The 13,762-nt window shown below is 34.0% G+C and overlaps 1 protein-coding gene across 1 annotated transcript; it reads left to right on the forward strand.

The window, feature by feature from the left end:
* The first annotated feature begins 250 nt into the window (after nucleotides 1–250).
* Nucleotides 251–2,487, forward strand: LOC137739837 (aspartyl protease family protein At5g10770). Its single transcript, XM_068479558.1, has 2 exons — nucleotides 251–521; nucleotides 969–2,487. The coding sequence occupies exons 1-2, from the start codon at nucleotides 332–334 to the stop codon at nucleotides 2,243–2,245; spliced, it is 1,467 nt and encodes a 488-aa protein (XP_068335659.1). The 5' UTR covers nucleotides 251–331; the 3' UTR covers nucleotides 2,246–2,487.
* The last annotated feature ends 11,275 nt before the right edge of the window (nucleotides 2,488–13,762 follow it).

Raw genomic sequence — 13,762 nt, forward strand, 5'->3', positions numbered from 1 at the left:
GGCCCTTATCTTTGGATTGCTGGGTGAATGTGGAGCAATTAAAATAATAGTTAATGACAAGGTCTTCGTTTCATCCATCAACCCCAATTGCATGTTGCATTTTCTTTCTTCCGAATTATGTCAAAGTGTGCACGTGAAACCCCAATAATTCTCATGCATGCACCAGTGGCAGTGGGGTCCCTAGTTCCTAAGGACAGCCCTTCCTCTTTTGTTCTCATGCCAAACTCCAACCCCCTACCAAGAATCTCTCCTCTCTCTCTCTCTCTCTCTCTCTCTCTCTCTACAAACAGAGTCATTGATTCATATCTTAAGTTCTTGACCACCATCAATAATGGCTGCTGCAAAACCTCAACTTTTGCAGCAGTTTGTGCTGTCTGCTTTTCTTCTCTGCCTCTGTTATTCTGCAAATGGGGTTCAGTGCTTTAAAGAGAAGAAGCTCCTCAAGCTGCAACAGTTTCGTTGGAGGCAGCATGGTCGACGTGCTGGAACCACAACTACTGCTTGCCTCTCCCACAAATCAAGTAAGCAAACACTACTGTACCACTGCTTTACTTTGTTTTGCATTGTACTATGTTTTGCACTACTGGATTATGGGCTTTTCTCTGGTGTCCCGGGGTATTCCATACTCTGGATGTTGGAACCGTTGGATCCTTGGTTAAAAATATAAAATTGAGATGTTTAATGGTTGAAAAGCCTGAAGTATCCCATATGTGTATGTGGCGAATAAAGGTCTTAGGTCATCTACCAACAAAACTCTCTTGGTAGATTATGCTGGGCTGTGGCCTATGCAACTCAAAATAATGAACTTTTAATGGTTTCTATATATTCTCTGGGCTTTTTAATTTGTTCGAATGTGTATCTACTTTGATAAATGTGTTTTTTTTTTTTTTTTCGTTTGAGATATTAAATAGAATGAAAATATTATTTTAGTAAATCTTGAATCGGGTTGTCATTTAATTTGATTATAGGAAGAGAAAAAGGTACGGCCATATTGGAGATAAAACACAGAGATGGCTGCTCTGGAACTGGAAAGATTGTGGACTGGAACAAAAAACAACAGAAACGTTTAGTTTTGGACGATGTTCACGTTCGGACACTACAATCCGGATTCAAAAACAGGGTTTCCGGCAGCATGGAAGATGTATCAGATGCTCAAATCCTGTTAACTTCCGGCGCTAGGCTACAAACACTGAACTACATTGTAACCGTGGAACTGGGAGGAAGAAATATGACACTGATTGTAGACACAGGCAGTGATTTGACTTGGGTTCAATGCCAGCCTTGCAAATTGTGTTATAATCAACAAGAGCCTCTCTTCAATCCTTCTGCATCCTCTTCGTACAAATCGGTTTTATGCAACTCATCGACTTGTCAGTCACTCCAGTTTGATACCGGGAATCCAGGGGCATGCGGGAGCAACCCAATGAGCTGTAACTATGTCGTGAAATATGGTGATGGCTCGTACACTCGCGGTGAGCTAGGTAGTGATCGTCTCAGTCTTGGAACTGCGCCGGTGACCAATTTTGTGTTTGGTTGTGGCAGAAATAATAAGGGTCTGTTTGGAGGAACTTCGGGTCTAATGGGTTTGGGAAGGAGTGAAAGTGTCTCAGTGGTGTCTCAAACTTCTGCATTATTCGGAGGAGTTTTTTCCTACTGTTTACCTACAACTGAATCCACAGCTTCTGGTTCTTTAATTATGGGGGGTGATGCTTCAATTTACAAGAACTCCACTCCTATTTCTTACACTAGAATGGTTAATAATCCACAGCTGTCATCCTTCTATATTCTCAACCTTACTGGTATAAGTATCGGGGGAGTCGCTTTACAAGCTTCAAGTTTTGCAAGTGGTGGGATTCTGATTGATTCTGGGACAGTTATTTCAAGACTGCCTCCTTCAGTTTACAAGGCTGTTAAGACAGAGTTTTTGAAACAGTTTTCTGGGTACCCTACGGCACCAGGTTTTTCGATCTTGGACACTTGCTTCAACCTGAGTGCATATCAGGAAGTGAACATTCCTACCCTCAAGTTCCACTATGAGGGAGATACTGAGATGAATGTTGATGTAACTGGAATTTTCTATCTCGTACAGACAGATGGATCCCAGATCTGCTTGGCTCTAGCAAGTCTTTCGTACGAAGATGAGATTGCTATTATCGGGAATTATCAGCAAAAAAACCAAAGGGTTATATACAATACCAAAGACTCCAAGCTGGGATTTGCAAAAGAATCATGCAGTTTTACTTAAGCTGAAATGTTAGAAGGAATTAGGTTTGTTTTCGCCTGTATTTTTTGGAAGTTAGGCCAAGCAACACGTTGGCAACAAAGTCTTCAAGCGATAGTTCTTCTTGGTTCATCTGATGTATAAATAGGTATTGGTACAATTGGACAAGGTATGGAACATATGCATGTGTGCCATTTGCGATTTCTGAATGTCGTTGTGTGATAAAGTGATTCCCTACAGCTGAGGCAGTAAGGGTTTGAACTGTATATTATTTTTCTTTATGATATGTGATAAGATTTTTACCATCTGCAAAAGTAAGGATAAAAACATATGAAATACTTGCAAGAATATAAGGATGTTGTTGTATAGATGCTCATGCCAGGTTGTTATCCTCAAAGACTATTTGGATAATTTATGTAGAAACAATTCCCAATTAAACACTTAAAATTAAAAGTTGAGAAAATAGCTTTTAGACTTGAGTAATATTAAAAACGAATTTTAATTAAAAACAAATATGATAAAAGAAACGAGTTTTAAATACCAATTTATAAAAGCACAAGGGTTCCACCATCACCCAGCAATCTTATATATTTTTACCAATTACTTATGATCTACACATGCCACTTTGAAGGTTAGGCTTTCCTAATTTATATTATACTTGGAACCTCCAACATAGAACATATATCTAACATGCAACCCGTCCGGACTTTCGGATCAAATCTAAACATGAAAGGCTCATTATGCTTTATGAAAACCCTTTGAAAAACCATGCAACCCTTAAGATGTCGTGTTCATCTTAAGTGAAATTACAATTATTAATCACAAGAAGCCAACGTCAATTTCAGGGAACCTTCTGACCAAAATTACATCAAATTACTTTTGTAAAGATCCTAATGGTGATCAAGCATTAAGCCAATTAGATAGTTTTAATCACAGTGACCAATAATTCAAAGTATACATGCAATCAATCATAAGCAATTAAATAAAAATTACCTATTCATGTTAAGGCTCAAGGCTTCGCCCTAGCAAAAGGAATTAGTTATGCATATTCATAATTGAAATCATAGAAAATATTATTAATCATAAAAGAAATGAAAACATTTTAAAATAGAAAATCTCCAAGAATCCTAACAATAACTCTCTGTCTTCAAAGTTTCATAAAAGTAAGCATCCCTCAAACTAAGGCTGACTAAAACCTTAAATATCTCCCTCAAAGCCAGCCGCACAAACCCTAGGAACCAAGTCTCTTATTTCCACTAGGAAGCTAACTAATAATAAAATATATTAAAACATAAAGTCCTAATTAAATTAGGAGAAACTGCATGGAAACTGTCTAGCCACATTTTAGCCTCAAATCTCCACCAAATCCAGCCCACAATAGCTTCTTTTGGAAGATTAGGACGTTCTGAACACATCTCAAGAAGGCCACGAACCCATTTGACGTCATCTTGGGCTCCAAAAATGTAATTCAAGCCCAAAACGTCACTATTCGAGCACCACGCATTGCTCCTTTATTTTATCGCCAGAAAGTAACCGCATGGTGGAAAAATATGATATTTTGATAGGATCAAGCTAGGTGACTCTGACTCACCAACATCCTCCAGCTAGAATTACTCCAAAATTCGTCCATTTGACCATGTTTTGCTCCAGAAGAAGTCGAAAGTCCTATATTAGAAATACAATTCAAAGTATCAAAATTCTTCCAAAATATTAATCAAAGTATACTAAGAATAGGGTAAAATATATAATATGAAATTGACTCATCAATATGTTTGGATGCAACACGTGGGCATGAGTGCACGAAAGAAAAGTAATGTTATTCATACCATGTTTTTGTATCACATTTTCATTCCACCTTAAGTGGGATTTGATGTGGACAACCACATCATTTGAATTAATCAGATTTTTAAACTTAGTTCATTATTTATAATAAACTAATAATTAAGAAAAAACTAGTTAATTAAAAGGAAAACTAACTAAAAGGGCTTGAAAACTTAACTTTTAACCAAAAATCACATTAGAAGTTTATTTAATGGTTAGTACAAAACCCATTTTTATATCAGCCCAAATAAAATAGCCCAAACAAAATAACATGGTGATTTGTCAAATTTACCCCTAACGCATTTGGTTAACTTAACTTAACTAGTCTGTTAGATTACTTAGCCGAACCTATAAAGTAATTGAATTTTAATTTTTGCAAAACAATTTCAGAGAGTTCTTCAATTTTTTCCGAATCTGGTTGAGTGGTTTGAGTAATGCTTGCCGACGAATGTTGAGAGCGTATTTCGAAATCATGATCGCTGTTGTTCTTCGTCCCTGTTAAGGGGATTTTTCCGAAATAAACCTTTGATTCATAACAGATTCACAGTGGTTGCATATTTTGAGGTTCTATCGAATCCTTGTCATCAGTATTGTTCGTTGTGCTTGAATATTTTCATTGTAGTGATCGTCTTTCATATTTGGTTAGATTTTTGTTTGAAGGTAATCGACATTGTTTTTGCAGTTTTGAATTCGATTTTTTTGTTTTTTTTTAATTCATTTTTGCATGTAATATGCTTATCTTTTTATTTGACTTATATATTGTTGTTGATTTGTTTTCAGATTAGCAGATTGATTCTGGTTTATGAAATTTTCAGTTAGGAGTTTCTTATTTCGAAGAATCTCAGGTAAGTTTTGATTTGTTTTCTTTTTTTCTTTTTTCTTTTTTTTTTTAATATTGTATGTTGTTCATCTTGATTTTGTTTTCATTTTTCAGATATTTATTATGAATTAATTCGTGTTCATCATATTTGATGTTGTTAAGATTTTCAGAAATAGTGTTCTTTTTTTATGAAACAGTGGATATTTCAGTTTACCTTTCGTTTTTGTGATTGTTGTGTTTTATAAATAGTGTAATTTTTGTTCTCTTTATATGTACATTGTTTAAGTAATAGGTGTTCATCACATTTGATGTTTTTAACATTTTTCAGAAATAGTGTTCTTTTTTTACGAAACTGTGGATATTTCAGTTTACTTCTCGTTTTTGTGATTGTTGTGTTTTATAAATAGTGTAATTTTTGTTCACTTTATGTATATTTTTTAATTAATAGGTGTTCATCACATTTGATGTATTTAACATTTTTCAGAAATAATGTTCTTTTTTTACGAAACAGTGGATATTTCAGTTTACTTTTTTTTTTTTTGTAATTGTTTTGTTCTATAAATAGTGTTATTTTTGTTCTCTTTTTATGCATATTGTTTAACTAATAGGTACTTATTTGTTTTACAAAGATTGGAATTTAGATTTGTAACAGATTAATAAACAGTTGTTGTTGATTTTACATTTTGTTGTTGTTTGTTGTTGATTAATAAACAGTTGTTGTTGATTTCACATTTGAATTATTTTGTTTTTTTGTTTTTGTTTAATAGTTATGGAGAATGGTAAACGAGCCCGGTTTACATATAGTGGTTTATGTGTTGTTAGTTCTATTTAATCAACTTTTACCTTCAATCAGATTTGCATTGATCTTTGTTCTAGGTTTAAGGGTTTGAGAGTTGGTTGTTTTGAGTTGTGATATGCTTTGAATGAAGATCCTAATTGCATGTTAGATTGTGATGTCGATGTTCTGAACATGTTGATGGTTCTTGATGTTGTTAGGAAATCCATTGTAGAAATATTGGTTATGGATAGATGTAATGGTTCCATGGTTCAGTTACCTATAGAAAGCACATCTTCTTGCCATACATTAGACTCTATGATTGTTGCTAGTGAAAATGATCATTTAGGGAAGTATGGCTCTCATGGTGTGCACAATTATATGTCATGTGAATGGAATAGTTACATAGAATCTGAGGGGCAAGTCTTTAGGGAAGGTTGTGTTGATTTTCGAGGTAAGTTGAAGAAGTTTTCTGTTGAATGTGGTTTCGAATTGAAGTATTTGAAGAATGATACAAAACACATCAATGTGGAGTGTTCTAGGAAGAAATCTGATGGTTGTCTTTAGCGTGTATATGCATCCAAGTGTGATATTAATGACTTTTTTGTTATTCGGAAGTTGCATTATATGCATACATGCAAGTGTATGATTCAAAAGAAGAAAAAAAAAAGTTGTTAGATGACAGTTTGTTGCTTCTCTCATCAAGGATAAGGTTCGGTCAAATCCTCTTATTAAACCGAAGGAGATCATTTCAAACTTAAAACAATTTTATGGATTAGATATTAATTATTCTACTGCATACTTTGGCAAACAGAGAGCAGTTTTTGAGTTAAATGGTGATGATGTTGATGCTTACAAGTTCTTGCCTTGGTATGTTGAATCTGCCCGTTCAAGCAATCCTGGATCTGTTGTTGAGCTTGAAGTTGTACCGGAGAGCAATAGATTTCTTTGTTTGTTTATTGCTTATGATGCATGGATAAAACGTTTCATGTTTTGTCGCCCGAGGTTATTCATTGATGGTACTTTTATTAAGAGCAAATACAAAGGAACATTTCTATCTTGCTGTGCAAAAAATGGCAACGATGGTGAGTTAATAATTTCAGACTTTTATATTGGATATTTTTTTTGTTTCTGTTTTCTTACTGTGCAAAAGAAACATATCCAAAACTAGTTGAAGAACAGTTTAAGAAATAGTTCAATTAGTCTAATCAATAGGTGATACATGACTGTATCTGTTTCTTTTTGTTGTGCATTGGTCTTTGATTTTATGTTCAAATAAAGGAAAAAAGTTGCAGAAGTAGTTCAAACAGAGTTTAATAAATAGTTCAATTACAGTTTCAGAAGTAGTTGACATTTGATAATGCATTTTCACTTATGTTGTGCAGAGATTTTTGAGGTTGCTTATGCTATTGTTGATTTAGAAATGATATCAAATTGGAGATGGTTATTTGTAATATTATCTGGTATTTTGAGGCCTCAAGGGAGGGTGATCACATTTATGTCAAATAGACATGATGGTATTTTGAAGAGCATTCGAGAATTCTTTCTCTCTCGAGTGTCCACGTTCATTTTGTATTGTTCATTTGAAACAGAATGTGAGTACTTTATTTCCAAAGGCTGCTAGTGAAGGAGTAAAGAAGAAAATGATGAATCTGTTGGTAAATTATGCGTACGCATGTACTCTATTTGACTTTGATGATTTCATGGCGGAATTCAAGGATAATGGGTAAGGGCATGTGAAGAATATTTTGTGTGATTTGCCAAAAGACAACTATGTTATTGCCCATTTTCTTGGTAAGAGATGGGGACCGATGAGCAATGCATTTTCAGAATCTTTTAAAGCCATGGTGTCAAATAGTCGTTGTATGCCACTTTTGAATTTTCTTGAAGACATTAGAATTCGGTTGATGGGTAGTATGGCTGAAAAGAGAATATTTGGTCAGAATATTCATACGATTTTGTGTCCAAAGAAAGAAAATGAGATGAAGTTGATGTTGAAGGAGGGCATGCATTGGAGGATTAGTCGTTCTGATGCGGATGTTTTTGAAGATAGGACAGAGTGGAATCGGTTTGTTGTTTGTCTAGATGATAGGACATGTTCTTATGTGCAATGGCAGCATAATTGTTTTCCATGTTCTCATGCTTTGCAAATGTTGCAACATGATAATCGTGACGTTTTTTATTACGTTGATGATTACTGGAAAGCAAGCTTTTATCAGAAAACATATCAATTTGTCATGCATTGATTTTCAGATTTGGAAAAACCGAATGTAGATACTATCATAAATGGTGTGAGGCCTCCAATTACAAAGATTCCGTCTAGAAAACCAAAGAAAATTAAGATCAAATCTGGTAGGGAAATTAGTAGGAGTAAGAAGACTGTCACTTGGAGCAGGTGTGGATGTTCAGGACATAACAAGGTTTCATGTAAAGTTGTTATACAAGACGGTTGATTTTTTTTTTCTTTTTTGTTTTTAGAGATGGGAGTTTTTAGTGATATGTAACAGATTTTCATTTTGGATATTTTCTATTTTGTTTCAATTGGTGTTTGGGAGTATGTAATTGTTGATTTGGAATTATGTTCGAGTAATAAATATGAATTCAATGTTTTAATATTTCTAGTTTTACGAAACAATATGTTGAGTTTGATAAACAGTGAATACATATCTAAGTTTATGGTTTTGTGGTTTCAAAATTTATTTTGTAGGTTGTATGTAAGTATATGTGTGTTGCATTTAAAGTTTTAAAGTGAATGCAAGACCTTTTGTAGGAGGCCAGTATGTTGGTTTTCATTCTTGATCTAGTTAACATTCCATTTTAGGTAAGTGAAAATGAAAAAAAACCACACTATTTATCAATGTGAACTAGCATACCACACTTTTTTACTAAAGCAAATTGTAATATTTATCAAACTAAACTATTTATCAAAGTGAACTAGAAAACCTAGGGCTGGAAAAAAATCCCAAAAATCCCAAACCAAACCGAAAAAATCCCGATCCCAAACCAAAAAAATCCCAAACCAAAAATCCCGAAAATTTCGGTATGTCATCCCGAACCAAACCGAAATTTTCGGTATGGGATTCGGGATTACATCTCCATTTTTTCGGTATTCCCATACCGAATAGAAATAAATATTATATATATATTATTTTTTAATTATAAGAGAATTATTTTTTAATTAATGGTATTGGTAGCCACTAGTGTGATTAATCTTTGTCTCAACTAAATAACTAATGTTTGTTTGTTCAATTTGTTTGTTTCTATATTCCAGTTGTCTCAACTAATGTGATTAATCTTTGGATATTAGTTTCCTGCATACCTAGCCACTAGTGTGATTAATCTTTGGATATTAGTTTCCTGCATACCTAGCCACTAGTGTGATTAATATGTGGATATTAGTTTCCTGCATACCTAGGCAAATCAAGGAAACAAAGGAGCAAAGACCATTATGCATGCATGAACATATCAGTATACATATATTGTATATATATACACGGATAAGGTGGGTACAGGGCATGCAATTAGTTGAGCTCAAATTTTTTTTTTTGTTTTTGAGTACACAATATAGTTGTTCTTTCAGACATGGGCGCCGCCAAAATTTTCATTTAATTACAACTATGTGGAGGAGGAATCAAAGTTGGAATGTGGGGTGAGATGGCATTAGCCCAAAAACTTTGTGCACAAATGGGTAGTGGGTAGATTGAAACTTAATTTTAACCTAAAAACATAATATGTCAAATTTTAGCCCAAAAACATAATATGTCAAATTTTAGTCCAAAAGCCCAAAAACATTTCGGGATTCCCGATTTGTCCCGAAATCCCGAAATTATTTCGGGATTCCCGAAAATTGGGATTTCCGAAAATTTGGTTTGGGATTGGTATTGAATTTGGGATTCCCAAAAATTTCGGTTTGGGAATCGGGACAAGGGTTTCGGTATGGGATCCCATACCGAACCACCCCTAAGAAAACCACACCAAAGCAAACTGAACTATTTATCAAAGTGAACTATTTATCAAAATAGATTAAATTTTAGATTTAAGTCATGAAACATATATATATATATATATATGTATGTATATATAGAGTTGTGTCAAACATGTTTGACAATGACATTTGTAAATCATAGCAAAAGTTAGCTTGAACCTTAAAAAGTACATCCGCATCAAAATCACATATAATGCATAATTTTTATTGTTGACTCTAATGTCCAATGCTTGTTAGTTGTTGTCAAATTTTGATATATGCTTCTTGTTCCCTTGTCCAGCTGAAATCGTGGTTCATCAAATCCATGAGGATATCTTTCCTTGCTTTTATTACTTCGTAATCTTTGAAACATTCTTGAACCTTCCGGTTAGTTGAGAGTTGGTCAATGAAGCTCATCATTTATAAGCCGCAATCTAATCTGATTTACAAAGAAATTCAAGTGAAAGATTATGAGTATTAAAATGAAATAAAGTGTGTGGTATATATTATAGAGTAGTTGTTTAATAAACAAACTATTTCTATAACTATATCAAATTATTCATAGTGTTTCTGAAACTGCAGTAGGCACAAAGTATATATATAACTAAAATACTTTTAATTTTTTTAATGTACAATGTTGGTTTCTGTTGTGCACAGGTTCTGTCCTCTTTGACTTGGAATTCAAATTCACTTTTATGGAATTGATTTTTCTTCGTTGTGGCTTGAGTTGAATCCATAACATTTTCTTGCTTGTTGATTTTCTTGCTTTATCGAGCCAATATTGAACAAAGTGGCTCTGCAAAAATTTATAATGTAATAATAAGATGCTTGTTTTCTACAAATATGACAGAGTTTTTGGTTGTGCGTTTTTGCTTACCACTATTGCTGCATTTTCCCAATAGTAATCAAAGTCCAGATCTTCATCTGTTGTGCTTTGTCGAAGAGAATTGTAATGAATCATTTCCGCATTTTTTGTGTCCACAACTAGAAAACCACACTGATTCTAGATGCATAACAACATGGCCACACTATTTATCAATCAAAATAACTCAAAGTACTTACGAAACTTAACTAAAAATACTGAAGTATTGATGGATTTACATTGAAATAGGGCATGCTATTTAAGAAAATGAACTAAAACACCACATTGATTCTAGATCCATACTGTTTATCAGACAGAAACAAAAAACTACACTATTTATCAAACTATATTTTTTGTTGAATGTACATATTATTAACAGAGAATCACACTAATTCGTGTAATAGCGTAATATATGTTTATATTAATTCGTGAATGCATCCCAGATTTTACTATTTCCGTACATTTCAATTCTATTTACAAATGAAGCAAATTGTAAAATATTTCATAAACACTGTTTATTAAACTTAAAATTGTGAATTATTTAGTAAACACTGTTTATTAAACTAAAACACCATCAGAATAGAATGTTGATTATATTTAAATTATTTAAGCAACCAACACATGCGGGCCAGAAAATACTATTTAAAGGTTATAAGAAAACGAGCAGCTATCAAAGTGAAGTAAAAATATACCATTTTGCAGAAACATTACTCATTCAATGTATCCAAAGCATGCAAACTTACATATTACTATGAAATCACCGAGAATATCCGAAATTTTGTGGTACGTATCTCTATTTCTTCTCTATTGCTTTTATTTTCCAATTTTTTTTTGTGTGTTTTCGTCTGGATGCAAATCAGAATACTCTGAACTAGAAACATAATTCATTTTTTAGAATCTCAAACATGCAAATGTACATATTTAGTAAATTAAAGTAATAAATCATCAAGAATATCAGAATTTATAGGTTTGTACCTGTGTTTGTCCGATTTCGACTCTGAAAATAAACAGTTCAAATGTTTTCATTTTTTCGTCTTCAAATGTAGTTTTTGGGTTGAGAAATTCCGGATTTGAAGTGTAGATTATTGTTTGAAAACTTGAATCGAACTTGAAAATGCTTTGAGATCTTGACGTGTTGAGCAATGGAGGTTTCGATTTTTTTGTATGGTGTGAAGGGGTTGGTGAACATTAAAGGCGTTGTAGGGATGATGAATTTTAGTAACTGCAACTTTGGCTAACGGGCCTGGGTTAGGCTCTGTTAGGGGCAATTTTGGAATATTAATTGTTATGTGGTTTGGGCTTTTTGTTGAGCCTGTGTGTTTTAGCTTTTGTAAGGCCTGGGAAAAAAATTTTTGTGTCTTTATGATTAAAATTTAAGCCCTTTTTATTAAATAATAGTTTAGGGTGGTTTTTCATTAAAAAAAAAAAAGGTTAGCCCAAGCCTTTTTCGTTAAAGCTCCCATAATTAAATGATGATTGTGGTATACAAAGAATGTTTCTCCTTCATTTCCTTGGGTTTTGCAAATTTTTCAAATGATGTGGCTGTCGACATTAGATGCCACCTAAGGTGGTATGAAAATGTGGTATAAAAACATGGTATGAATAGTATTATCCATGAAAGAATAGTACGAAAGAACCATATAAAATGTCACACACTTCATAGAATTGACCTATGTTGAAAAAAAGGTTAAAGAACGAAATAAGGTTTACGTTAGTTGACAACAGATTTGCAAGGGATCAACCAACAACAATAATAACCAAGTCTTATCCCACTAAGTGAGGTCGGTTATATGAATCCTAGAACGTCATTGTGCACGGTTTTGCGCCAAATTTTCTGTTAGCTCAAAATACTCCATATCTTTTCTTAGTCTCTTTCAAAGTCTTCCTAGATCTTCCTTTACTCCTTTTTCCCTCCGTCTCATATTCTCATCTTCTAACCGGAGCATCAGTAGGTCTTGGGTTCACATGCATGTCCAAACCATCTTAACCGATTTTCTCTAATATTTCCTTTAATTGCTGCTACTCCTACTTTACCCTAGATATCCTTGTTCTTAATCCTATCATTTCTCATGTGCCTAGACATCCAATGAAACACTCTCACCTTATAAGAACTTATGAAAAATAACGAGCGAGGTTGAAGCCATGATAGGAGCATATTTAGGCGACTTACTTAACTTGTTTTCGTGCATCTATGTTGTTAATTCATAGTTGTTTTAGTAGTTTAAGCCATTTTCGTGTGTTTTTAGGTTCATATGGCTAAGGAAGCAAAAAGATGCATTTTGGAGCATTTTGGAGCAAAATTGGGCTTGGAATGGATAACATATGCTTGGAGCCAAAGTGTTGGACGAATTTGAAAGTCTTGTATGCACTTTGGACATAAAACAAAGGGCCTAGCCCAATCAAACAATCCTTTGAGCCATGCAAAACCTCTAGCCCAATCAACAACCCTTAGCCACATGCATTCACACACACATGCACTTACTCTTTCATCATTGCACCACCATTCACACACACATGCACTTACTCTTTCATCATTGCACCACCAATTCAACACATGCATTTCCACCTTCCTACTTCATCATTTCAACCACATATTCACCCACATGCACTCTAATCATTCAACACATGCATTCACACACCAACAACCTAGCTCTTTTTCCATCATTATTTCATCCACATGCACTCTCAATCATAACAACCACATTCACTCTTAAACAATCACCCACTTATTCTCCCATTCCCCCTATAAAAACCCATGCATTCATACACAAAAAACACATCTCATTTTCATACACAAGACACCACAAACACATCCAATCTTTCCCTTTTGCCGCAAATCCCCTTCCATTTCTACACAATCTCTTCTCGGCTTCATTCCATTCCATACACTCTCCCATTCGCAGAAACCATTCAACCTTAGCCGCTCCACCTTCATTTACAACACACTTGGAGCACCAACACCGAAGGCAACTCTTAAGGGATTTCGACATCAGTTTTGCTTCAAGGGTTCTTTCTTCTTAATCCTATGTTCACTCATGTTATATATTTTTATGTCAAACCTTTTGTAAACATGAAGTGTAACTAATCTCTCTCTAGGGATTCGATGTAGCCTTGCAAGATTGCCATGTAGTTAATTCAGAATTCTCATTTAATCTATCTATTTCTTGTTTCATTCTCCGATTTAATTGTGACTTAGTGTGTTGATTTTAATGCTTGATCATCATTTGAATTAACCACAGGTTGTTTAGCCAAGATTAAAGCACACATCATGCATAATCTTGGTGGATATGTGAATGAAT

This window comes from Pyrus communis, chromosome 7, assembly GCF_963583255.1.
Source record: "Pyrus communis chromosome 7, drPyrComm1.1, whole genome shotgun sequence".
NCBI lineage: Eukaryota > Viridiplantae > Streptophyta > Magnoliopsida > Rosales > Rosaceae > Pyrus > Pyrus communis.